The sequence below is a fragment of the Leptonychotes weddellii genome, chromosome 10 (genome assembly GCF_054177405.1).
Source record: "Leptonychotes weddellii isolate Sample4059 chromosome 10, ASM5417740v2, whole genome shotgun sequence".
NCBI classification, from domain to species: domain Eukaryota; kingdom Metazoa; phylum Chordata; class Mammalia; order Carnivora; family Phocidae; genus Leptonychotes; species Leptonychotes weddellii.
The window spans coordinates 115599959-115627239 of NC_138378.1; the positions used below are offsets into that span (position 1 = coordinate 115599959).

The 27281-nt window shown below is 49.1% G+C and overlaps 2 protein-coding genes across 2 annotated transcripts in view; one reads left to right on the forward strand and one right to left on the reverse strand.

Moving 5' to 3' along the window:
- The first annotated feature begins 743 nt into the window (after positions 1–743).
- On the forward strand, positions 744–8902 carry NTSR2 (neurotensin receptor 2). Its single transcript, XM_081832227.1, has 4 exons — positions 744–1367; positions 5519–5768; positions 7356–7446; positions 8448–8902. The coding sequence occupies exons 1-4, from the start codon at positions 744–746 to the stop codon at positions 8614–8616; spliced, it is 1134 nt and encodes a 377-aa protein (XP_081688353.1). The 3' UTR covers positions 8617–8902.
- Positions 8903–14318: 5416 nt separating this feature from the next.
- Positions 14319–27281, reverse strand: part of GREB1 (growth regulating estrogen receptor binding 1) — a 71504-nt gene continuing 58541 nt past the window's right edge. The window contains exons 25-32 of the mRNA XM_081797182.1: positions 25980–26141; positions 24055–24259; positions 23514–23688; positions 21262–21480; positions 20257–20392; positions 17775–17975; positions 17179–17317; positions 14319–16021 (exon numbers count right to left, since the gene is read on the reverse strand). Of these exons, the coding sequence (XP_081653308.1) occupies positions 15858–16021; positions 17179–17317; positions 17775–17975; positions 20257–20392; positions 21262–21480; positions 23514–23688; positions 24055–24259; positions 25980–26141 (1401 nt within the window). The 3' untranslated portion in view covers positions 14319–15857. The remainder of the gene's footprint in view (positions 16022–17178; positions 17318–17774; positions 17976–20256; positions 20393–21261; positions 21481–23513; positions 23689–24054; positions 24260–25979; positions 26142–27281) is intronic.

Sequence of the window (27281 nt, forward strand, 5' to 3'; positions counted from 1 at the left end):
TCTGGCATTTACAAGGGTTAAGGAAAGAGACCAATGAAAGGTTTTAAAGCATGTTAACCCACTCTTTTCACTTCCTCACCCTGCTCCATGGGAATGACATCCTAAAAGCCTGGAAAGCCTGATACCCTGAGGATGCATCTACCAGTGACAAAGGAATCCCTGGAGGATGTTAGTGTGGTGTTCAAACAGCCCTTTAGCAAGCAGAGTAACAGCAAAGTGCCAACGTTCTGGCAAGTCCTTGACCAGCTGTTTCTGGGACCACATGCACATAGCAGCACCGTGCAAGCGGGCCAGGTGCCTGGTACCCACGGGTTGCCTATTTATGCTGAAGGCTTGGAGCTTTCTCACAGATTGGCTCATTTAATCTTCACGGAGATTCTGCAATGTAGACAATAGTTTTTAAATGCAGAAGTGGGTTGAGAGGTTAAAAAACTTGCCCAAGTTCACACAGCTGGTAAGTCAGGCCCAACGCCCCTGTATCACCTTCCATCCAGCACCCAGCGCTTCTGTGGGTTGAACTGAACGGAGAAATGTAAACGCAGCCAACGGGCTCACATTCGCTGTCCCATCCCGCCCGGCGTTTGCTCAGGGGCACCGTTGGGGGGGTAGGGTGGGGGGGGCGGGGGGGCGGGTCCTCCCATCCTGGAGGTTCCCGGCGAGGAGGAGGCGCTCGCTCTCCTCTCTGGGCAGCTCGCCCGGTCTCCGCGCAGTGAGAGGGAGGGAGCGCCGGCCGCGGGAGCGGGATGGAGAGCAGCAACCCGCAGCCCCCGAGGCCCAGCCCGAGCCCCGCGCTGAGCCTGGACGCCCGGCTGGGCGTGGACACGCGCCTCTGGGCCAAGGTGCTGTTCACCGCTCTCTACGCGCTCATCTTCGCGCTGGGCACGGCGGGCAATGCGCTGTCCGCGCACGTGGTGCTGAAGGGGCGCGCCGGGCCCCCGGGGCGCCTGCGCTACCACGTGCTCAGCCTGGCTCTCTCCGGGCTGCTGCTGCTGCTGGTCAGCGTCCCCGTGGAGCTCTACAACTTCGTGTGGTTCCACTACCCCTGGGCGTTCGGCGACCTGGGCTGCCGCGCTTACTACTTCGTGCGCGAGCTGTGCGCCTACACCACGGTGCTCAGCGTAGCCAGCCTGAGCGCCGAGCGCTGCCTGGCCGTGTGCCAGCCCCTGCGCGCCCGCCGCCTGCTGTCGCCGCGCCGGACCCGCCGCCTGCTGTCGCTCGTCTGGGCCGCCTCGCTCGGCCTCGCCCTGCCCATGGCAATCATCATGGGGCAGAAGTACGAGCTGGAGACGGCTGACGGGGAGCCGGAGCCCGCCTCGCGAGTGTGCACCGTGCTGGTGAGCCGCGCCACGCTCCGGGTCTTCATTCAGGTAAGGGGGCGGGGGGGGGGGGTTGCTAAAGGGCCGGTGTTTTCATTTCTAATACTCGCGACCGCCCCCGACTCCGAAAATTTGGGTCTCACTGCCCCATTTTACAGAGGACTTGCGGAGAGGCTTGGCAAAGATGAGGCATTAAGAGAAGTCCAGATTTGAATTCAAAACTAATTCTGAAAGTCTGCGCTCTTCCCAGTGGTGCAAGAGTGAGGACCAAACGTCACTGGGCATAAGAATTGTGGGGGAGGGGTGCTGTAAAAATATAGATTTCATAATCCACTCCAGCCTTTTACTTCTTTATCATCAAAACTAACCATCTTCATTCAGCCTCACTGCAGAGATATCCAGTTTAATGGGATTTTGTGGAGATATAAAAGCAAAGCCTGAATATTCAATATTAATGATTTCAGAAGAAATACATATATTAATTGTAGCCTTAACAAGAATTTGGAAAAATATAAAGTTAAACCTGATTAGGAAACATTCCACTTGGCTTCAGAAGTTGCTTACTATGGTCACTATGGAGAATTACTCAGAAGCAACAAGGTAGGATCGCTAATTTTTAAAAATCCACTTCCTATATCAGACATGTTTGTGGGTTGTCACATTCCTTACCCAAATCTGGACCTGATGATAAAGAAGACAAAAACAAAAGCAGAACAGTAATGACACTAATGAAACTGGTCATGCAGGGACTCTAGACCGCAGTCAGAAGGAGGGGCCCCATTGACACTAGTGGGCTGCTCCTACCACGTCAGGTGGACTAATCATGCCCTGAGACCCCATCGGTCCAGTCCGCACGTTGCCATCCGCCATGCCGGCCCAAGCACATCACAGCCACAGAGCCACGTATCTAGAGCACCCATCGAGTCCCAGCAGCCTCCATGCAGATTCTGAGTTGCAGCAGAATGATCTAGCTGAATAGTCAGAGCACTGGAGCTCCTGCCTTAGGTCTGACTGTGTAGCTCCCTTCTGCACCCTGGTATGGCCGTGGCAATGAACCAGGAACCACATGCTCAAAAGGCGTGGTAGCCAAGGTCCACCAGTTTTCACAGACTAGGGTGGTAGCTTCCAGGCTGCACCTATTTTGGAGTTGGGCTTAGGGCAGGGAGAGAGCCAAGCAAGGTCTGTGCTGTGAATACACTGCTTGCATAGTTTACATTATGTGGTGCAAACTGACCAATGCAATAGAAACCGTGAAATGTGCCAGGGGCAAGCTTTTGACATTATGCGTAGTGAATTCCTTCACGGTAACAGCATTATTCAACAAATGGTATATTAAAAAATATTTAACTTGAGACGTACAGTCTATGTTAACACAACAAAATAACCAAACTCAAATTAGGATTATTTCGGTCCACCTTCCTTTTTAGTGTCTTATCGCTCGCTGTCCATATTTATCAGTGCTTTTTGACCACAAAAAAATTGCTCATAGTTTTTGAAAGTACAAAAAATTGTCTAGTATTTCAAAGCTCCCAAAGATTAATTACTAACTGATGAATATATTTTTACCTTAGATTTCTGTCTTGATGGGTATCAAAGTTACAATTTGTTAATAAGTATGTTGTTGCTGATAAAACCCTGCTTGGCTCTGCAAGAAACTAAAATGACTGTCACTTAGTGTTCTATTTTTCTCTTGATGCTGCTGATTTGTGAGCATGCGTTAAGAAAAAAGCATTGAGTGATAACTCCTTAAAAAGGTACAGCACCCAACCCAGATATTTTGTACTGATTTTAAAATGTTATTAAAATGTTCAGTTTAGAGGTGTCTGGGTGGTTCAGATAAGCATCTGCCTTCAGCTCAGGTCATGATCCCAGAGTCCTGGGATTGAGCCCTGCATCAGGCTCCCTGCTCAGTGGGGAGTCTGCTTCTCCCTCCCTCTCCCCTGCTCCTTCTCTCTGGCTCGCTCACTCTCTCTCTCTCTCAAATAAATAAATAAAATCTTAAAAAAAAAAAAAAAACCAGAAAGGGGCACCTGGGTGGCTCAGATGGTTAAGTGTCTGCCCTCAGCTAGGGTCATGATCTCGGGGTCCTGGGATCAAGCCCCACATTGGGCTCCTTGCTCAGCGGGGAGCCTGCTTCTCCCTCTCCCTCTGCCTCTCCCCCTGCTCATGATCTCTCTCTCTCTCTCTCTCTGTATCTCTGTGTCTCAAATGAATAAATAAATAATCTTTTAAAAAAAAAAACAGAAAAAAAAGTAAAAGAATAAAATGTTCGGTTTAGGGGCACCTGGGTGGCTCAGTCGATTAAGGGTTGGACTCTCGATTTCAGCTCAGGTTGTGATCCTGGGGTCCTGGGATCAAGCCTCGTGTGGGGTCCTATACTCAGCACAAAATCTGCTTGAGGATTCTCTCTCTCTCTCTCCCTCTGCCCCTACCCCTGCTCCCCCCACAAATAAATAATCCTTTAAAAAAATAAAAACTTAAAATGTTCAGTTTAAAACAAAATGTTCACACAGAACCAATAAGGAAAAACCTTATAACACATAGATTTTGAATATTTTTTAAGATTTTATTTATTTTTTTATTTGAGAGAGAGAGCATGAGCACAGGGAGGAGCAGAGGGGGAAGAATCTCAAGCAGACTCTGCACTCAGTGCAGCGCCTGACATGGGACCCAATCCCACGACCCCAAGATCATGACCTAAGCTGAAACCAAGAGTCGGACATTCAACCGACTGAGCCACCCAGGCGCCCCATATACCTAGAATTTTAAAAATTAAACATTTAAAAAACAAGGTATTATATAATAAGCTTGTTTTTCAAAAGTCAAAAAATATCAACCAATAATTACGTCACAAGGCTTGTAACATAAAACGCTGTTCCCTTACCGCCCTTTCACACTTTGATTTATATTCTCTTGTTGAGGAGCAGCTACCGTCCACCCTTAGCTTTTGCTGTTCTTTGCCTACATATTTCTAAAGAACATGCCTGCTTGATTTTGCAGTTTTTACACTTCATGCAGTGTCTTCTAACTGGAGAGAAAGAGCATTCTGCTCTCTTGCACTGCATCCCTACCCTCCTCGTCCCGCATCCACACACACTTCTCACGGCTCCTCCAGTGCAATAATAATAAGGTTCATCTTACGCTCAGTACTTACGTACTGCAACTATGTTAAATGTTCTTCACAAATGAACCATGTCATATATTTTATTATATTTCCTTTCCAATGTTACCTTTGCTTCCTTGCCATCAATAATGGTCTTTTTTTTCAATTGGCTTAGTTTCCTGTGATCTATTTCTCAGGCATGTTTTACTCCTCTACTAGAAGCATAAATACTATTTCAGTATGTCCAGACCCATCCAGTCAACAGTCAGTTGCATCCTCCAGTCGCCCCTGGAGCCCCCTCTCCTGCTCCAATCTAACTGGATGTGCAGCAGCATCTTCCATCACTCTGCTCTTCTGCCACATACACTATTTTTGGATCCTGGGTCTCCCTCTTTATTGCTTTACAACCTTATCTTGATGGAATATATTCTCCTGTAACCTCCTGTGACCTGAGAAAAGTTCCACAGAAGGTTAAAAAAAAAAAGTGCAATTTTGCATGTCTGAAAATGTTCCAGATTATGGAACGTAAGATGGCCGGGCACAGAATTCCTCACAAGTTGTAAAGCATCACTCCACAGTTTTCCAGCTCCCACCGTTGCCTTAAAGAAGTCCAATGCCATTCTGGTTCCCATCCTTTGTATGTGCCCTGTCTTATCCCTCTGGAAGTTTTCAAGGTTTTCTTTACTCACAGCATGCTAAAAGTCCTAAGAACGGGCCTCGATGTGGGCTTATTTTCATCCATGGTTCTGGGCCCCCAAGCAGCCGTTCAATCTGGAAGCTTATATCTCTCTCTTAGAAAAACTTTCTTCAATGTGGTTTATTTTGAAAAACTATTTCCTCCCCTCTGTTTTCTCTATTTGCTTTCTAGAACCCACTATTATGTAGACGATGAGTGCCCTCAACTAATCCCAAATGTTCTTGTTGTCTCTCCTATTTTTATTGCTCTTTTCCATCTTTCTGAGAAGCTTCTCAACCTTATCTTGCTGTCGCCCTCCCCCCTCCTGCTGCTGCAGATTCCTGGGCCCTGGGCACAGCCTGATGACCAGAGCATCACAGAGCCTTGGTGCCACCACCATAAGCCATGGAATTACCTTTACAGGTGAATGTGCTGGTATCCTTCGTGCTCCCCTTGGCATTAACTGCCTTCCTGAACGGGGTCACTGTGAGCCACCTGGTGGCCCTCTGCTCCCAGGTGCCATCCACTTCTGCCCCGGGCAGCCCCACCCCCAGCCACGTGGAGCTAACGAGTGAGGAGAGGAGGACACCCCCCCTGGGGGGCCAGGCCAGCCTGGTGAGACACAAGGACTCCTGCCGGCTCCGCCGTCTCCAGCACAGCGTCCAGGTTCTCAGTTAAGTACTCAGTAACACTGCCCTGAGTGGAAGAGTTGGGGCTCCAAGGATGCCTCCCCTAGCCCCTGGCCAAGTGACCCTGAGCACGTTACTACCTCTCTCCAGGCCTCATTTTTTTCTCTATGCCCCAGGGGAATTGTATGACCACAGGGTTTGGTGGTATGATTAAAGGCTAGAATGGGAATTCTGTACATGAGACCCCCATCTGCTCCAGGGAGTAATGCATAAAGACAAGCAGATACCCGGTTACTTTTCAGGGAGTCCAGCCTATGGATGGATACAAGGAGCAGCTATAGTTAGGGAACTGCTGCCCAGGACTGGAAGACTCAGACCCGCTGGGTCCCCAGCCCAGTTCCCCACCAACTCCCTGCTTTCCCTGATACAACATTGATTGTTGGTTGGTTTTTCTAAGTACCTAGGTCAACTTGGCCTTGTAGGGGAAACATTAAGAGGCACAGGAAAACAGGTCTCTCCAAACACCTACAGTAATGCAGGCACTCACTAAGGTCTAGGAAGATTGAATAAGAGATCAGGGTCTGCTCTCATCAATGCCCCCAGTGTCGTCCATAGGACGGCAATGCAAGAGCTAAATGTCATGTGATGTGACAAGAACAGAGGCAGCCCATGACGTGCGTGGACTTTCCTCTATAGAAAACGGGCAGCATAGAGAGTCAATGCCCAAGAATGCAGGGAGATTTGCTTTGGAGGTAGGTTTTACTCATCGGTCTCTGGAGTGTAGGCTATGCTTCTCCGCTTCTGTGTGCGTGAGAACAGTGTGGAGAGTTATAAAACATAGGCTACAGGGCCCCAATCCAGAGATTCTGATTCAGAAGCTCTGGGTGGGGCCGAGACTCTGCATTTCTACCAAGTTCCCAGTTGATGTTGATGCCCTGGTCCAGAGGCCACACAGGATTACAGAATGGATTTGCCAGGCAGGGCAGGTGTAGGGGAGGGAATGGGAGGGGTATAAGGGTAGGGACAAAGGGGCCAATTCGGAAAGTGCTGTCACAGTCCAGTGGACGGGAGATATGAGCCCCTAGGGTGGGGAAGTAGAGGTGAGGAGGGAGGAATCAAGGGATGCTAAGGAAGAGCTTTTTAATAGATTGGATCTGGGAGTGATGGAAAAATCAACAGACTATCTGGCTTATGACTTGAGAGCCAGATGGATTGTGGACCATCAGTCAATCAGAAAAAGGAACAGAAGAGGCTTCATGAGGCAGAAGGACATTTAAGTTCAGCCGTCTCTGCCATTAGACACCAATCGGGTGGGAACATCTAGCCCTGGTTTTTAGAGTATATTCTGGTGGTCAGAAGGAGGTTAGAGAGGTTTTAGAAGTTTCTAGAAGCATGTTGGTGTACAGGTGGGGGTTAAAGTGGGCATTCACCCAGACATCAGGGTAACATCAGGTTTGGCTTCAGATTCAGAGCAGAATGTCAGATAGGCTTGAAGTTCCCTCCCAACCCCTGGATTCTGGGAACAAATTCCAGGGAAATGCTGTGGTCACCTTGGCATCTTCCTCCCTGGAGATGGCATAAGTGGGAACGTTTGCTCTCTGTCGCTCTGTCCCTCCCGACCTGTTCTGCAGGAGCCATTGTGGCTGTGTATGTCTTCTGCTGGATGCCGTATCACGTCCGCAGGCTCATGTACTGCTACGTTTCCGATGACGGGTGGACTGGGTAGGTGCAGCGGAGGGACCCAAGAATGTAGGCAAAGGGCCACTGGGTTGGGCCTGGGACTTTCTATGCTCTCCACAGGGATTCCCAGTTGCTGGGTCTTTGGGAACTCTGGCCTCCATTCTAGCTGGTCCTGCCCAGTCTGTGCCCTCAAACGCTCTGAGCTGGGGGTGGGGAACAGGGCGTTTTCTAGCAACTTCACCGAACTGATAAGGTCATGTGAGTGAGAAGTCTCAGTGGTGACCAGGGCTATGGGCATCCTGACCACAAGATGGAGAGGCCCTCGGGTGGGGGAGCAGGGGGAGGGCCTTGCTACTGCAAGGAGAGGGAAGGAAGCCTCAGAGCCTCCCTGAGTCCATGAGCTAACAAGGGCCCCTTAGACAGAGACCAGACCACGTATGCCTTTTGGGACACAACTGGAAAAGAGGAGAGAATCTACTGTCTTCCTTTGGGAAATCACTATGCCTCTGATCCTAAGTGGAAAGCAAACATCCAAGAGAAGAGAGATCCATGTAGTCTCCAAGGAAATGGCTGTGTCAACAGATGCCTCATCCTCGAGGGCAACTAGTGCCCCTTACATTCAAATGCATATGCAAAGCCCGCCCCACAGCTGAGAATCCTTGTGGCGAGGAACATGGCTTCTCAGAAAGACGTTCACTTCTTAGGGAAGCCACGTCTCCTGGACCACCCCCAGCAGCACAAGGCTCCCGGCGTCCCAGCGGGCTAGGAGACAGCCCCTGTCAATCAGCAGGTGCACCCTTCACTGCGCAGGGCACCGAGAACTGCACGGGGAACGGGGACTCAGAGGCTGGGTGGAGCGCACCTGCCAAGGGCAGCTGGTGTTGATGGACCGTTTTATCGAATTCATACCATGCTTCCCAGTAGCAGAAAACAGGCCTTCCTCACCTGGCCCTTTGGAGGAGAGATGCTTTCTCTAGAAGAAAGGGGTGGACCCTGTGAGGAGGTGCAGGTCCTCTAACACACCTCCCGGGTTTCTCTTCCAGGACACTCTACAATTTCTATCACTACTTCTACCTGGTGACAAACACGCTTTTCTACGTCAGTTCAGCGGTGACCCCTGTCCTGTACAACGTCGTGTCGTCCTCCTTCAGAAAACTCTTCCTGAAAGCCCTAGGCTCCCTGTGTCGAGAGCACCACCGCATGGAGCCATGACCCCAGGGAGCCCCGGAGCCCCCCTGAATGGACCCAGCTTCGGGCTCCGGGGATCCCCCAGGCACGCCGACCTGGATGAAACAGAAGAATGAACGAAGCAAACAGTGACTGACCGCTCAGTCATCTAGCATTCAGACAAGCAATGTTACCATAAGTAACTCAAGCTCTGCAGTCAGATGCACTCACCTGGACCCCCGGCCCCGCCACTTATCAGCTGTGCATCTGCAGGCCAGTCGCTTACACGCTGAGCCTCGGTCTTCCCCTCTGTGTGATGGAGATGAACAGTATCCAGCTCTTAGAGTTGTTTGAAGATTAAAGTGCTTAGCACAGTGCCTAGTGCATAATAAATAATAAAAGTTGACTGGCATATTTTTGTCATCATTGTTACTGTTCTTATTATTGCTGTTTTTCACTCTCCTGGATGTCCACCACATTCTCCTGTAGCTTTATGCTCATCAGTGGTGTGCTCAGATGTCCTAAGAATTTCCACAAATGACAAAGGACAGTGCTCCAGAAGCTTACTGCATTGTCACGTCACATGAGCTGTAGTAACCTTCTCCAGTCTTGCCCAGTAGGACTCCATGAGCCATGGGAGGGCCCAGGGGCACCCACTCCCCTCCCCTGGCCTCAGGCCAGCGTGACTGCCTGACGCCAGGCATTGGGACCACCCTGGGTGGGGGGACAGATGTGTGACTGACCTGCAAGCAGGAGGGTGCCAAACTACTATTTATTTTGGGGATCCTGGGAATACGCTCATGACCACTGCCACCTTCTATGTGGGAAAACAAGAGCAAAGAGAAGTTAAGGAAGGTTCTTCTGCCACTACTTAGTAACTCAGGGACCGAAGGCCAGGCTTGGGAGAGAGTGATAAGGCTCACCAGTGCATCCTGCTGCTTCCCAAGAGTCTGATGGCCAAAGAGCAACAGAAACAAAAGGCTCAACATGAAGGAACTGAGTGAATCATGATAACCCACTCCACAAATTCTATTTGTCAGGCCACCATTAAATAATAAGTATAAATCTTATTCAGCAACATAAACATTATGGTTGTACTATTAAAAAAGAACATGATACAAAAATACATGATGATATTATGTAGAAATCATTCAGATGCAGAGAAAAGGTCTAGAATGAAGAAGCCCTTAGTGAAAATGGTGGGTTTGCTAAGGAGGCACGAGTGACCCGAGGACAGGGGTGGTTTCTGTTCTCTTCATGCCAGGATCTGAACCTAATGATGCCTGCCATGCAGCAGACACTCAGATGTCTGGTGAAGGGCAGGGAAACCTGGATTGTTTTCCTCTAATTTGTTGGTATAATATTGTTTGTATGATATCTAAATAACAAATTTCAAGTAGAAATTAAGTTCCCCCCTATCGTCCAGAGAGCCCAGAGCGTGGGATGGATCCTCCCTCTGTCACTTATTAGTTGTGTGACTTAAGTTCCTTCACCTGCTTGGGCCTCATGTCGAGTCTGTGAAATAGACATCGTAACAATTATCCCCTGGGTTTCAAGAATTAAATGGTATCATAAATATGAAAAAATGCTTGAAAGTGTAGTACCTAGCACCAGAAAGAGCTCGGTTAGTAGTGGCTGTCATTAATATAAAGGAAGCTCTTGGTCACCAAATGCAAATTATCTTTCTAATTCTGTATTTAAACAACTTAAGCTGTTTGTGTGGTTGGCTGGACCGTTGGCTTGCTTGGCTAAGATCAAGAGACCCCAAAGGTGTTCCTTTCATCAGCCTTAGTCTTACAGCCATGACTTCCCATCAGTGCCAGAATTTTAGGACACTTCCACCAAACTTTGAAAGATGAAGGATGCACTGCCCACCTGTATGAGTTTCCTAGCACTGCAAAGTATGTGGCTTAGAACAACAGAAATCTATTCTCTCACAGTTCTCAAAGCTACAAGTTCGAAATCAAGGTGTCAGCAGGGCCATGCTCCCCAAAGGCTTGAGAATAGAATCCTTCCTTGCTTCCTCCAGCTTCTGGTGGTTCCCAGCAATCCTTGGCTTGCCGGTTCATCATTCCGACCTCTGTCTTGATGGTTACATGGCAGCCTTCCTCTGCTACTCACTCTCTTAAGACACCAGCCATACTGGATTAGGAGCCCACTTTATTCCAGTATGACTTCATCTCAACTAATTACATGAGCAACAACCTTATTTCCAAATAAGATCACATTCTTAAGTATCCAGGGTTAGGACCTGGATATATTTTTGGGGATGTGATTCAACCCAAAACAGCAACCAAACCCACCCTTCTTAGTAGGGTGGACTGCCACCCTTGGGAAAGATCCTTTTATAGAGCAAGAACCAGAGATCCCAAGAGAGAGAAATTTAAAGAAAGAAAGGCAAAGGGAAACTGGGACGGTATATTCAGTGAATGACAAATGTAGTCATGGATTCTTGTTTCTTCTCTAGACATGAAGGGCTTGAAAACTCTGCACTGGCTTTCCAACTGTTTTGTTAATTAAAATGCTAATTCCTTCTGAGCTGGGAAGGCTGCCTAAGCAAGTAGACTAAAAAAGAAACGAAAGCCATTGACATTGGACGTGCCCTTGGTTCATGTCTTCCTTAAAGAGCTGTTGCAGACTCTAAAGCCAGATCTGGAAGGTTTAATGCAAATCTTGTTATTGAAACGTTTCTAAACATTAATCCTGAGATTGCCCAGACTCAGGATGATACATAATGTAATATATTGGCTATATGCTGGCATCCAGCACTACCTCCCACAGGCAACTCAACACCTCTCCCAATGAAAGAATTTTGGATCCATACTTTTATCGTACAGAGAGCCTTTGAAGCCAACAGTGCCTCTCTAATATGTGACATTTGGTGGAAGTAAATTACTCAAGATGGAAAGCAGCTGTGATGTTAGTGGAACAATGCTTACACCTGTAGGCATGAATCTAGATTTGTTCTGTCACTTGATAGCTGTGTGATCTTAGACAAGTCATTCAAACTCGCTGAGCCATAGCTGTTTCATCTGAAGGTGTTCCCATTGGTATCTACTTCAGAGTATTGTTGATTAAATAATAAGCAGTCAGTCACCTAGTTAAATGCCTGGCACATAGTAGGTGTTCAAAAATGTTTGCTACCGACTGTTACTCATTTCAGAGCTAACACATTCTCCAGGGGGCCAGGTGACCTGGCAAAGGAATCAAGGCATGAAACCAAGTCTCTGGGTTTCAAATTCCATGCCCTCTCTCTGCCACATATGCCGGGAGAACTCTGACATCCATGTGAACGTTGTTCTTACAGCCCAATTTCTCTTCCTTTACTGCAAGAGTTCTCAAATTGCTGGAAGTATTCAGGAAAAAAGAGCCACCGTCTGTGTATTTATTATTCTTATCTGGTTTGAGGGTGATTATTATTTCTGGTCTTGCAGAAGTACAGATTTCAGTATCTTCCAATGCTCTGGAATAGTTTTAATTTTATTATGGCAAAATACAGGTAAAATTTACCATTAGTGTCATTTAGCCCATTCACAATGTAATGCAACCATCACCTCTGTCTGGTTCCAGAACGTTTCCTGGAATTTCTATTCCACAGGAATTCTCTCCTCTTTGGAGGTTAATGACTTTAAATCACACATGTTGCTGTGTCAGTTGACTCTCATTTCTATTGGTCTTCTGTCTGTATTTCTGGAGAGATGCACTAGTCTCCAATCATGGTTATGCAACTATTCCATTATTACCCTATTCTTTTCCTGTTCTGGCTTTCTAGATTTCACAGCAGTGCTGGCATAACTACAAAGTTTTGTGACCATTATCATCTCTTTGGGTTTAACTTTGAACTTTAAAGTATCTCTTCACCCATTTAATTTTCTAAAAAAAAAATTTTTTATCTTTCAAAAGGGATTTTTTTAAATTTTATTTTATTATGTTAATTACCATACATTACATCATTAGTTTTTGACATAGTGTTCCATGATTCATTGTTTGCGTATAACACAATTTTGAAGCCCATTCTGTTAGCTTTCCTAACCCAGTCTCAGAGCTTCCAGCTGCTATTAGGTGAATTTAATCCATTTATGTTTATTGTGATGAGGGATACATTTGGATGTGTTTCTGTCAACTACTTTATTTACCAAGTTTCTTCTCTCTCCCCTCCCCAGCCTGTTCTTCCCTTGTACCACATACACTGGGTTTTTTTGGTGTCGCTCTCCCTTTACTTTTTAGATGTTGGACATCCAGAGATTACCGTTGTTTTTTTTTAACATATATTTAAATGTTTCTTTTCTGCTAACATGTTAATCAATCCCATCCCATTAAATCAAGAATTTTAACTCAATTTCACTCATCAGTTCCTCCATCACCAGCCACTCCCACTCCCAGCTCCCATGTTGGAAGCACCTAAGACAGAAAAGAGTCCATTGATGGGCACAAGCACTACCATTTGCTGGGCATATTTATGTCTTCAAGGACACAGCAGTGAATTTGTCTTACAAAGTTCCTACTTCCATGGGGAAAGACAAATAAAACACTAAACAAAATGTATTCTATTGGGGACGACCTCATTAAGGAGGGGACCTATGAGGGATCTGAGTGATGTGAAGGAAAGAAGCGTTCTGGGCAGAGGAAGCAACAGACCTGAGGTGGGTACTTGCCTGGGAGTGGCCAAGTGGGCCAGGAGAGCCAGATGGCTGATGTGCCGTGAGCAAGGGGAACAGTCAAATGTTAGCACAGACCACCAACATTCCTGTTTACTGCCTTCTCAGAGACACCATCCCCACGCTTCAGCTGCACCTTCCGGCTACTTTACTCTTGAGCTTGTCTGGTTATTTCATCTGCCTACTGAGGTTTTAGTTTTGATTTCCAAGATCTATAATCCATCTTTTTTGTTCTGGATACCATATAATTTCACTGTGTTCTGATCTTAATCACACTTGTTTTATAGGATTCTGTTTGCTTTATTGACTCTTTATTGAGGTTATCACCCTTCACTATATAACATTTACTTTTTCAGGAGTCTTAGTTTTTTGTTGATTTCCAGACTAGAGAGTTCCTGTTTGCTTATTTTGTTTACTGTAAACTGCCGCCACATAACTGTGGGGGACAGGACAATGCCCTGGAGAGAGGTGTGCCAAAAGCTTGTCTTCACAAAAGTCTGGACCCCCATGCCCTCCTCCTTGAGGCTCCACACTCTGCCTTAGCAACGGCCACCTGCTCAGCCCACGTTGGTGGCATCTGTAAGTGTTGCAGAAGAGCTGGAAGGAATCGAATAGCCCAGCTGCCCTAAACTATAATCACCCTGACAAATGCCCCAGGCCCCCTTCCAGCTTCCTTAGCCACTCTGAAGCACACAGCACCCCTGACCCCATCTTCCCATGCAGGTTTCTCTGCATGGTCTGAGCTGTGCTTTCCTTCATTTCTGCTCTTCTGTACACCTAATTTTGTCTGCTTTTCTCTTTCAGGGATTCCTCCACATGTGAATATATGTTTATTTTTATGGATTTATCATTTCCTTTCCAAAATTGTCTTTTCTGAGATTTTAACAGGGAGCCCCTGGAGATCACTGGCCACACTATTTCCTCTCAAAATAATGCAATTAATACTTACCAAAGAAACCGTAAGTGCACTCTATGTTTTATTTATAAGGCTGGAACAAACAAGAATATTTTGGGGTTTTTTTTCAAGTTTAAATTAAAAAAATGGGAAGAGTAGCACAGAAGCTGCTATTCACAAAAGACAAATATAACTAAAGAAGGTAAGTTTTTATTCCAAGATAGGAATAATGGCATATACAAAGTGATCGTTTTATAAACATTGAACTAATCTTTTATACTCGTGGGCTTTTTTTTTTTCCTTAGGGGAAAAAAAAAGATTAACTCTTTGGCATCATCTTTTAAAATAATTTCTTCTTGGACGGTTATCCATTAGAGTGCTTATAATTATAATGTCTGAGATGGATGTGTCGGAATGCCTTCTGATGGTTCATTTCTAAATATCTTTAAATTCTTTCTTCAGTTAGGGACACTCCAAAAGCACTGTGGTGCAGGGCAAGACAGACTCTGGTCCAGGATGCAGGAGTCTACTCGTCCATCCTTCTGCTCCTCTCCTGCACTGTGATCTTAGAGAGGTATATGCCCTCTGCATCTGAACCCTCTTGTCTTCCAAGTGGAGAATAACTGCACCCACGTGGGCTGTTGGAAGGACTAAGCACGATCCTAACTGTAAAAGCACATGGTCCAACGCGTGGCCTGTGGTTGGAGACTCTTAACGCGCTGGCTTGATACACATTCTGGCAGACAAATGGACCGGTGAGCATCATGGAACATTCCTGCTGTCTTCTCTGCTCTGCCCCCTTCCACTCTGATTGGGGCCAAGAACTCGTAAGAGAAAACAAGCTATTTAAGGATCGAAAAACTGAGCTTCAGTAAATTACAGTCAAAAGTTTAGCTCTTACCAACTATTTTCTATGTCACTTTGGTTGTGTTTGTTGTTTCAAAGCAAGCGATTTGGTCCTCTTTCCTTTGTAAGGCAAAGTCTGTCTCTTCAGGTCAACCTCAGCAACCCTAATTTCCTTTCTGAAACCCTTTTTGTTTTAAAGAAAGTTTCTTTTCACTTTTGCCCTTTCTAAGAGGTAGGGTATTGACCCTATACTATTTTATTTTAATAGAATCATATGTGCTCTGACGTAAAACCATTTGCTTTACTTTATTAGAGTTGATGCCTTTAGGCTAGCTTCTAGAAGAGCAAACTTGTAGGCAATTACATAATTCTTAGGAAATGACCTTAGTTTCTTCCCATCTCCAACCTTTGTACTTAAAATGTTCTTCTGGAATATTGCTTTGTAGTAGGTGATAAGGAAAGCCACATAGCCAAAATCCTATCCTTCACCCGAAATACTGGCACCTCTGTGAGAAAATCCAAGAGCGATCCTTTAGCACTAAGAGAAAAGTCAGGTTTGTCCATGGAAGCACATGGATGACATGACAGCAGGCAACAGTTTGTTCCTCGTGAAACAAGCTTCAACAGAGCCCGGGGCCACGTGGTCTGGCCCGGTAACCGGCAGGCATGGGTTTGCGCTCCTGCTCACCACCAACTCCTCCTCGTTGCTCTCGCTAAGACTCCGTGCACGTCCCGGCCCAGGGTTCCCAGCACACAGCACGAGGGGGCAGCACACCAGTCCCGGGGCCGTTCCAGTTCGAGCACCCGGGGATCTCAGATCTCCTGTAGCCCCAAGCGCATGAGGTTCTGAAGGCTCCACTCTCGCAGAGAACCTGCTGCTGTCGCCCTCAGATGTGCCGCCCCGTCAGAAAGAAGAGCGGCCGGTCTTCCTTGGCGTTGGCGGTCTGGAATTCGTCCCTCAGCCGGAACTGCCACTCGTCTTCCAGCTCGAGGCGGACCACCGTCTGCCGCAGGGAGTTCCGGTCCTGGCAGATGACGCACAGGGTGGCACCTACAAGCATGAGCAATGGCAGAGGCGTTGAAGAAAACAGGTGAGTTTATCCAAATGCAAGCGACTGCCTGCACTCTACTTGCAATAAGGAAACACGATGCTGCTTGGGAGGAAAGGACCAGACCACCAGGTGGCCTCCTGTGACTTTTGGAACGCTTCATAATCTTAACAGGACACACAGTGCGATTGTTAGTTGGGAAGGCCAGAAGAAAGGTCCAGAAAGAAGTAGGGGGAAGGAAGGGGAGAGAACCAGAAGCAGACACATGGGTCTGATCGCAAACCAAGTGGTCCCAGCTCCAGCCCTGTGTGAACTGCCCTGTGCTAGCCTGCCTCCCAGCGGGACCCCACCTTCTCATCCCACGCAAGCTGCCTGCATCCAGGCCCGACGCAGCAACCCCCGCTCCCTGCCCAGCCTTGGGAATTCTCCCTCCTCTCCACTTCTCGAATCATCGATCCATCACTCTGGCTTGTTCATCCGTTCATTCTGTTGGTCTGTCTCCCTCCTACCCACACATCCTGTCCTCCTGTTACACAAAATGTTTCCCGAAGGCAAAGACTGTGTTAGAAACCTCTTATTACTTCCCAAGCCTTATAGAGCATTGGTGCTCAGGAAACAGCTGCTCGAGAAAGTCAGAGGGAAGACGCCCAGGGTTAAGTGCAGATCGGTGAGGGATCCCAGCTGCCTGGAAACCATTTTTTTATGTCCTATAGAATCAATGTCTGTCACTCTCAACACCTCTAGCATGACAACAGCTACAGAAGGAGGGAGGTCAGAGTAAAAGGCAAAGAGTAGGCAACACCGCCGAGACGAGGAGGAAGAACTCGGGTACCAGGAGGAAGGAACTGAGGGAACTGGGTGCTGATGCTAAGAATCTGGGCTGAAGAGGAACACAGAAGGTGAAACTATCTCTTTGCCTAAAAGAAAGGGGATGTGTCTTGTCTCTACCCAGGCAGGTACAAGGGAATGAGAGTCACCCTGGGATTGCATCCCAGCCTTCTTGTACTTTCCTGGATAATTGGGGCAGTCATATTTCCTCTCTGAGCCTCCGTTTACCCACAGGCAAATAAGGATGAGGACCAGAAGTCATCTCCTCAGATGCACTGGGTAATGAAAGGCATTCAAATCAAGGTCCAGAGTAAAAGGTATGAGCAGTTACCTTTCAGAAAATGAAACTTTTTCAAAAAGCTAGCTCCCACAAAAGAATCACAGAGGTACAGCAGGAGTCCACTAAACATGAAGTCAGAGCAGCTGATGTTTCGAGAGTGGGGCCTGGAGCTCACATAGCACACAGAAATCTGAAAAAGAAGAAATCCAAGAGAAACCATTGTTTTCCCTGAAATTCTCAACCACATGACGCTAGGGCTTTGCATCCAACAAAGACTAACTGCTTGGTCAAGCTCAAGGCTGCTGGCGGCGGGGGGAGGCGGGCAGGTGCAGAGACGATATTTAGTGTTATTTTCAAATCTAAATCCTAAAAATCAATTCCAGGAAATTTCTCCCGATTATCTACTAATTCATCCGAGCATCAGAAGTGTTTTGGCATCAGAGTCGGCTTTCATTCCTAATTTATGACATCGGGGGCAAAGCATTTAAACTCTCTCAGCTATAAAGCGAGGTAAACACCAGAGGCAAAGGAGCTCCGTAGCAGTTACAAGTCCGAGTCCTGGACGGTGGCGCATCTGTTTTAGGAACATGGTGGACTCGTGGGCTCAGCCGGGGGCGGGGCGGGGGGGGGTTGGTTCTGAAAGTCACCTGAGATCCCAGGTTAAGGTAGCAGTCGACCGAGAGCACAGGGTGGCTGTGGTTCTTCAGGGAGAGCGGGAAGAAGCGGTGGCTGAGGTGCTGCAGAAACTTCTCCAGCAGCAGCTGTGCGGGGGCCGCGAGGAACGTGTGCTTGCTGTCCGGGGCGCAGATGTACTGGGCTGGCACGATGGGCACGGGGTTGTCAGACACCTGCACGGGGAGGCACGGGGTCAGCCGCTCCCAGCCACTCCCCCCAGCCAGGATTCTGGGGGCGGGGGGAGTGGCCCTGGCCCAGAAGACTCAGTCGCAGGGTAGGGCTGGCAGGGGAGGACCCAACCTTCAACCATAAAATTCTCTATTAAGAAAAACTGGGCTTTTCCCCAAGTGGGACGTGTGAAACTAATGAATGTGATCAGGAAGAACTGCCACAGTGATCACTCCATGCAGAAAACCGGCCGTCTGGTCTAGAAAAATCGAGAGAACCCATGGAGCTTGGGAACTCTCCCCCAAATCCAAGGATGCAAACTTCTGGGCAGGTTCGGCCTCCTCCTGGCCCCCAGATCGTATCTGCCTCCCACCTACCCCCACTGCACTTCCTGCTGACCCCTGCCAATCCTCTTCCACCACCTCCTACTCCAGAGCCAACATGCTTTCCAGGCTGCAGCCAGACGGACTGTCGACATAAATCAAACTCATCAAATCCTCCGCTGGACACCCATCAGTGGTTTCTCATTACTCCTACAGAAAGTCCAGAACGTTCCCATGGCTGTTAAGGCCCTGCCTACTCTCTTCAGCCCATCTCAGCCACTCTCCCTGCCCATTATGTTTCTTCCACACTCACCTCCTCGCCCCAGCCGCTCAGCTCCTTCGCCCAGGTTCTTCCCTGAACCTGGATATAAAGCCGTTTCTCACCAGCCCCCCACCCCCGGGTCTCTGCTTTAATGTCACTTTCTCAGGGACACTCACACAGACTCCCACCCCCACCCTTTGCACGGGGAGGTCTCCCTGTGACAAACATCACCCCAGCAGTGCTTATCACAAGGACACCTCGCTACCTACTTAACATCTGCCTCAGCTGCAAGGCTCTACACTCCTGATTGAAGGGACGGTGTGTTCAGTAAATACTTAATGAGTAAATGAAAATAAGTTATTTCATTCAGATGAATGATTACCAAATGTTCCCAGCTCTCCTATATATATCAACATGCAACTAAACCCAATGGAAAAGAAGATGATGCTCAAAATAGGAATGAAGATAAAATATATAAGCTAAAAAATGATACTGAGGAATATAAAGAAAAATTGGTTTTAAAAGCATTAACAGGCTCCAGGTGCCTGGGTGGCTCAGTCAGTTAAGCGTCTGCCTTCAGCTCAGGTCATGATCTCAGGGTCCTGGGATCAAGCCCCTCATTAGGCTCCTTGCTCAGCGGGGAGTCTGATTTTCCCTCTGCCCCTCCCCACTGTTCGTGATCTCTCTTTCTGTCGATCTCTCTCAAATAAATAAAATCTTCAAAAAAAAGCACATCAGGCTCTTTGATAGACTTAGTGTGACAAAGATCAGAATTTTAAAAATTAAATTTATAAATCTAACACAATTTCAGTAAGAAATCTTAGTGGTGGGGGTGGGTAGGACTTAATGATTCTCAAGTTCTTCTGGAGGTACGGACCTTTTATTTAAATGTCTTGCTACTTTTTAAGACAAATGAGCATGGACTTTCCCTTTCAAAGAAGGCTTCACTCCCTGCTGATCGGAAGGGGCAGATGGGTAGGGGTTGGGGACTGGTATCCGAATTCAGACCTGGCCCAGCTCAGGATAAGTAAGCCACCACACAAGGATTTAGTGGAGACAAGGAAGGACAGAGGCTGGGAGGAGGCAGGTGGCACTGGGACTGGCTGATGTCCAGCATCAGGGCAACATTCAAGTTAGATGGAAGGAAAAAGCAGAGAATGGGGCTCTGGCCCAGGGATCGGAGAGACATGCCAGCCCCATATGGCTTCCTGGAAGACACAGACCTCTGAGGGTTTGCTGCGACTTTGCACCTCAAATTCTGCAGCTAGCACGGCCATAATCAGACCACGTTTCTCCCCACCAGGAGGCTGGCTCATGCACAGACAGCACAGCTACTGAGCCAGCCTGTTGGTGCGCTCGGTTATTTGGCCAGGCCCTGTCCGGGGGCCCGGAGATGAGCATGGCGCCCCGCGCCCCCAGGAGCTCTGTCCAACAGGGAAGCCAGACCAGTGAGCACAGAGCACAGCGACAGGACAGCTAGGTCGGCGGTGGGAGCGCAGGCGGGATGTGTACCAGGTGCTGATGAGAACCTGAGTTCAAGAGAAACCCGACAGCATGTTTCCCTTCCCGAGGCTCCCAATTAAAACCCTTTACTCACACCAGCCAGCGATCAAGCCCACGCCACGGACCGGCCTCCCCCCAGCTCCCAGCCTGTTTGCACACCACGGCAGCCCTGGCAGCAGACTCGGTGGGCGCACTCACCTTGGACGTGATGTGGAAGGACCTCTGCCCACCCACTGCAATCTGCTTCTTCATCACACTAAAGCGGTTGAATCGGCAGAGCAGGAGGCCAGCGCTGTGCACGCGCAGGTTGAAGTCCACATCGTCACACATGAACCTGCTCAGAAGCAAAGGAGGGAGCGGATAGGACTGGATGCAGCCGCCCACCCCCCACACACCCCACCAGCCACGTGGAGGGTGTGCCCCTGTGGAGGGGGGGGCGTCCAGTGGTGGGGTAGGCTCCTTCCTCCCGTACAGAGGCATGTGAATAAGGCAAAACCAACAAAGAGAGCAGGCCCAGCTGTAGCTTGTCTGCACCAGGGCAGGCAGCATATACCCAAGGCTAACAGGACAGAAGCACGCCCATGGGCTGACCCGATGCTCCAGGCCCTGCGCGAGGGACTCCACAGACACTGGTTTTCATCTACCGCTTAAAGAGAAAACAACAAACTGCCCGGAATAAAAACAGGAGCCACTTTTTACAGCCAAGGAAAACAAAGCTCAGAGATGGAAGGCCTGTGCCTAAAATGCAAAGCTGGTAAGTGGCAGAACCCAGATTCCCAGCAGGGCGGCCTGGCTTCCAGATCGACGCTCCTACAAGGGCCATCTTGGCTGTGTGCCCACCGCCTGGCCTACGGAGACGCCTGATAAGTGTTAGCAAGTGGGCTATTCTTCAGATGTGAGCGCTTCTGTGACTAGACCTGGAGAGAGTATCACACGGAAGTTACTTTTCAGTTTCAAAGCAATGTGTTCCAAGAAGGAGACAAAAAAGCAAGAGAAACAATGTAGCACATATGTTGTCACTAAAGTATCACGTGGACCGAGGAAGGAAATTGCATGATCTTATGCAAATCTCCCCTCCACAAAATTATACGATGCAAAATTTTTTTTAAACCTGAGGGCTGAAAGCAGGGCCAGACCAATGCTATGGGCTGGAGGGCCTGGGCCCGCGGGCTGTGCTGACGGCCGCAGCCGGGCAGGACTCACCGATTCTGGTTGTACTGCACATTCTGGGTCAGGTCCACGTTCAGGATGATGAAGTCGTGCACGTGGCAGCGGGAGAAGGGCTCACGCACCTCTCCGCTCCCCGTCTTGCTGGACCACTTCCGCATGCCAATCAGGGCGTAGTGGGTGATGTTGGGGGACGCCTCGATATGCTGCATGATGTGCTTCAAAGACACGTTTCTTTCTGACCAGGAAAATTCCCTGCTCGAAAGAGGAAGATTGACGTCCCTGGGTTGAGGCGCCAAGAGCAGCAAGGCCCTCTGGCTGCGGCCTGGGGGCTGCTTTCCAACGGGAGCTTATGTGCCGGGAGGTAGGGCTGGTTGGCTGGAATCTGTCACGGCCACCCCCGAGTGCCAGGCGCCATCCCGGGCACGTCACATCTACTATCATTTATCCTCACGGCAATCTCATGCCATGGACATATCACCCCCATTTTACCAGTGAGGAAAAAGAGGCTCTGAGTAACTTGCCCCGTGTGACTCAACAGGACTTGGATTCAAACAGTGCTGTCTCCGAAGCCCTTCTTCCCATCCCGTGCTAAAACGCTTTGCATTTCCGGTTTGCAGACCTCAAGGTCAAGCGGTGGGGAGAGCGCCAAGCTTTCCACCATGCGTTCCAGGGAGGGGATGGGAAGGAAGAAGGTACTGCACCAACACCCACCCCAACTGGACTGCCAGTGTCTGTGGTCCGGGAAGACAACAGGGACACCTGATGACCAGGGAGGGGGCTGACGGCAGGGGCTCCAGGGCGAGGAGTTGGGCCCAGGCACGCGGCTCAACTCTTCTGGACCCCAGCTTGCTTTTCCCCCACCAAGGGGCTTCAATAAACTCCCCAGGGCCCTGGCCAGCCCCAAACCCCAGGACGTTAACTGCTGCTTCAGAATGGAATTCAGGAAGGCAGAATGAAAGCCAGTTCTCTCCCCGTCTCAGCCCTTGGCCAAGCTCTTGCCTTTGGAAGAAAGTCTGGGAGAATATTGGAAGCAAAGCGGAATTGCTACTCCCATAAGCCACATGTAGCTCTATCATTCAGAAAACACCTTTTTCTAGAAAAACAGCGATCAGTGGTCATTGTTTCATTAGGATATGAGTAACATAAAAGAAGTAAACGAACCTAATGTCTCTTAAAAAAAAACAACAACAACAAAGGGCACCTGGGTGACTCAGTCGGTTAAATGTCTGCCTTCGGCTCAGGTCATGATCCTGGAGTCCTGGGATCAAGCCCCTCATCGGGCTCCCTGCTCAGGGGGGTGTTTGCTTCTCCTTCTCCCTCTGCTCCTTCCCCTGTTCCTTTTTCTCTTTCTCTCTCAAATAAATAAATAAAATCTTTAAAAACATTAGAAAAAAAAAAAAGCCAAAAATAATCAGGCAACACTGAACTGAAATATTCATGTGGCAAAATCACAAAAGGAACTATTTTACCAGTGATGTTGGGAGTCTTTCTACCGAGACTTTTCCACCCATGCTGCCCTCCTGCCCACCTCCAGGCACGCCGTTCAGAGTCTAAGTTACCCTCACGAAAAACCTCCAGCACAGGTCTTAGTGCCCTTCAAAAGATGAGGAAACTAGAACCCAAAAAGAGTTCAGTTGTTACCCTAATGTCACACAGCAAATGAAAATACACCTGGGCCTTAGGAGTTAGGCTAGGGGTAGGGGGCAGGGTCTGGAAGGCTACAGGAGGGAATTTCTAGGGCACTCGTGATGTTCCATTTCTTCACACAGGAATTGGTTAAATGGGTGTTCAGTGTGTGAAAATTTCTGGATATGTATCATACTTCCATTTTTTGTGGATACTTTATTTTTTTTAAGATTGATTGATTTATTTGAGAGAGAGAGTGCTCGTGTGCCTGAAGAGAAGGAGGGGAGGGGAGGAGCAGAGGGAGAGGGAGAGAAGCAGACTCCCCACTGAACGGGGAGCCCATCATGGGGCTCGATCTCACTACCCTGAGATTGTGACCTGAGCCGAAATCAAGAGTCAGATGCTTAATGGACTGAGCCACCCAGACAACCCCGTAGGTACATATAGTGACTATAGATTGTGTGATTTTCTGTATTGATGATACATCAACACAATTAAAAACTCAAAATAAAGCTGGGTTTGGAACAGGAGCCTGCCCCATGCAGGGCCCTGTCCACCACACACCATGCCTTCTAAGATGAGGTGTCCCCCCTGTGGTCCTCAGATGGTGGCTGAGATTCCCCCGCTGAAAAGGAACAGGGTCGGGGGAGGCGTCTCACCTGCTTCTCTCCCCACCACAGTCGACGTCCACCACGTTCCACATCACGCAGGAGTCGTCGGAGATCACGATGAAAGGCCAGATGTCCTGTGGCTTGATCCCGAGCTCCTCCTGCCGGTTCCGCTCCAGCTCCAGGTTGTGGTAAGACAGCTCCTTGATCAGGAAATGGGCAGCACCTGAAATGGGCAAAACCACTCCCACTCTCCGGTCTGTCCTCCGGGGACACCCACACACGACCAGAGCCCCGGTGAGAATTAGAGCGGCTCATCAAGGCCCACCCTGAGACCAGCCAGCTCCCGATGGTTCTCATCTCCGTCACCAACCTGCACACACACCTGTCTGCTTCTCCTTGCTGATCACAGAGAATGTGAATTAAGCCAATAACCCAACATCAAAGAAGAAAGAATATTCCAGCAGATCAAAGCAGCGTTAAAAATCAAAAAGCTTGATGAAAAATGTTAAGCATGTTCATCTCCAGAATATGCTCCCGAGCCTCCCTTCACAGAAATTTTACCGAGTAGGGCAAGTTAAACAATGCCTACCAACTCCAGCACTGTTGAAGATACTGGGGAGCACCAGCATGATGTGGTTGGGCCAGTATTTCTTGTAAATAGCCATTTCATACTCCTTGACAACCAGCACATGCAAATGGCTGGCACCATCCATAGCGTGGTACAGATTAAAGAGTCCATGTTCGTGACGGCCAGTGGTTGGAGTGAATGTCGGACTTTTTATACATTCGTGACTCTGGAAAACACAGGAATAACGAGGGGAAGTGTTTGTAAATATGGTCACAATCACTCCCCTCCCTTTGAAAAGTGACTCTGCAGCCTCTTCCATCAAATGATGGAGGCTAGAATCCAGCTTAGCCTTGGGACTTGCTTTTACCAAAAAAAACTGAAAATGATAGTATGCCAGTTCCAAGCCTGGCCTCCAGAGGACGGACACATTCTGCCCTCTCTTAGAACCCTCTCACGGATGAGCTGGGCTGGCGGCTGGAGGAGGAGAGACCACAGGGCGCAGAGACGGGATGGGCACCCCACGGTAACCACCCTCCCCGGCCATCCCCCAGCCGACCTGGCAGCTAAGCACAGACATTGAGTGAGCACATCCAAGCCAGGGTCACCACACGGCGGGACCAAGCCCAAGCTGCTAGCCCAGAGAATCAGAAGCTAAGTAAGTACTCGTTTGGGAATGGTTTTCTTATGCAACCCAAACGAACTAGCATCTATCAATTACCCAAATGCATTACCCTGCCAAATGAGCATCGACTGTGTGCTGAGTATATGTTATTCTGGATGATTTAAATCCCTCAATCCCTTATCCATACAGTCTAGCTCCTTATACACTCGGGTTGTGAATCTTTTATATAAATAACTAGGTTTTCTTCCAGTCTGGCCGAGCTAGGTCTTCTACTCCTTCTGAGTTCCTCAGAGCACCCACTACAAGGCTGTGATGTAGCTGGTGCCCAGAAGTTCTGGTGGGCACTGGCTGGAAAAGTGAGGGGGGTAACACAGAAGTCCTCCACCAGGGCAACAGCCCACCCCAGCCCACGGAGTAGGAGACACCCTATAATAAAGGCCCCATTGGTTGTTTACAAATGTTTTCAACGCTCGGTAGAAGCCTGCTGGGTCTGAAAGGCAATTCAAACCCCATCATACTGGCCCTCTCACCCAGAGAAGGAAAAGCAGCGTTCCACACAAGGCTGACACTGGCTGGGGCTGGTGGGAGGGCAGCAAGCTGACCCTGAGAGTGTCGGGCTGATCTGCCAAAGCAGGCATCCCTAGGAGGAGCGTCCCTAAGGATGCCGGTCACAGAGACAATGAGTTATGAAGAACACCCTCTTCAAAAGAGAGAAAATTCATCTTTTATGGATGATGTGATGCACCATCTGGGATTCGCTTCCAAATAACAGAGGAAGGCAGAAGAGAAGGACAGACGGATCGAGGCTGGCTGTGAGACTCTAGGCTAGGTAGTATCGGCTAGGTAACAGGCCTGCAGGGGCCACTACACTATTCTACTACCTTGGCCTGTTTCAAATGTTCTGTGACAGCAGTAAAGACAAGGTGGGGAAGGGATGAACATCGACGGAGCACCTGTCATCATCCAGGCACCGTGCAGGTGCCCTACGTCGGTCATTCCAAATCATGCTCACCGGAAGCTCCTGCAAGAATTACTACTGCCCAAGTTCACAAATAACTCGGGAGCTGAGGCTCAGCATTATTCAGGGACAGGTTCAAATAACACAACTCAAAAATGGTAGAGCGAGGTTCAAACTGGAGTCGGAGTGACCCTAAAGCCCAAGCGCTCCCCAGCCTCCTCCAAGTCCAATCATCGTCTCCAGCCCCACCTGCCCCACCTGCCCCACCTGCCCCACCTGCCCCTGACTCATCAGGCAGCTCCGGTCTCCTGCTCAACGGTCACTCGCAGCCACTGTGATGTCACCCCCTGGACTCAGAGCCAGTACCTTGTCTGTGACAAGGGGCAGCCGCATGCTCTCCAGCTGGCCTCCGGGTTGGCTGAAGACAAAGTGGTGCTCCTTGGACTTGGGGATGATGAAGTGGAGTTGGATTTCCTCTCCTAGCATGGAGTAAGAGAAGGCAAAGGCGTGCAGGGTGGACTCATAGAGCTGAGGTGTGAGGGGAAAGGACAGAGCTTGTCATCAGAGTCCGGTGTTACTTCCCAGAAGAACCCAGGCCCATCGTGGGCATGACAACACAAAGCTCATTGCCACCGCCCCACAGCACGAGAAACCCACCACAGGTTGACTCCGGTACAAAGTGTGGACACCCAGGTCTCGTTACTGGGCAGACACAGTGGAGCCCACACCCACTCAGACGGAGACCTTCCCATCTTTAATTCTGATCGTGCTTCACCCAGTGACGCCCCTTTAGACGCCAACCCCTTCTGGACTCTGGATTTGACCCAGAGGCATGCTAGGTTACCAACAAAAGCTTTCACACCATAGGTCTCATTTTTTAATTCTAATAAATGTATTTTTCCATCACAGGCATTATGCATAGCAACATATTAATAAAACCGTGTCAGTGAGTGCATACACTTGTACACTCCTGTCACCCTCACTCTGTCTGGGCCCCCTTCCATCCCTATGGTGCCGTGACAAACAATCCTATGAAGCAGGTACCGTCCCCATTCCCACTGTATGGATGTGGAAACTGACACTCAGAGATCTTGGGTTCACTCCTATCCCCAGGCCTACCCTCCCATCCCCTCATCCCTTGTCTGCCTGCACTGCCCCCTGGTGTGACCCCCCCCACCCCCGTGCCACATGGCTCTGCCCAAGCCTCCTTCCCTGACCCCCCTCCGCCTCCAGTGGACAGCCCCTCCCCAGACTGGCAACTAGCATGTGCGCTGCACTCCTGAGAATCCCCAAGGCCTGGAGAAGGCAGGCCACACACGACACCCCAACTATAAACTCCTACTGTGGCTCCACTAGAACCACAGAGCCCTTTGGGAGCAGAGAGGAGACAGAAATAGATTTTGACTTGGGGAGGGAGCAAAGGGGGACGTAACTGAGGAAGCTTCATTAAAAAGATCAGGGAGGCCTGAGAGAGGGGGAAAGACAGCAGGGGGAACTGAGGCTGGAAAGGCCAGCAGGGAGCGGGCGTGTGCCCTTCAGCACTCCTCACGTGGCCTGGTTCTGAGCCCCCTGCGACCGTGGCCCCCAGACCTGAGCGCCCCTGGACACGGGGGCGCAGTCCAGCCGGAGCCCAGGGTCTCCAGAGCTCGGTTCTGTTAATTCACTCTG

What these genes read in the sequence shown, in the direction of transcription:
- NTSR2 (XM_081832227.1), top strand. Translation starts at nt 744, where the DNA reads ATGGAGAGCAGCAACCCGCAGCCCCCGAGGCCCAGCCCGAGCCCCGCG. An exon ending in GCACAGCGTCCAGGTTCTCA is followed by an intron (nt 5,769 to 7,355) that starts GTTAAGTACTCA and finishes CCTGTTCTGCAG; the next exon opens with GAGCCATTGTGGCTGTGTAT. An exon ending in TCCGATGACGGGTGGACTGG is followed by an intron (nt 7,447 to 8,447) that starts GTAGGTGCAGCG and finishes TTTCTCTTCCAG; the next exon opens with GACACTCTACAATTTCTATC.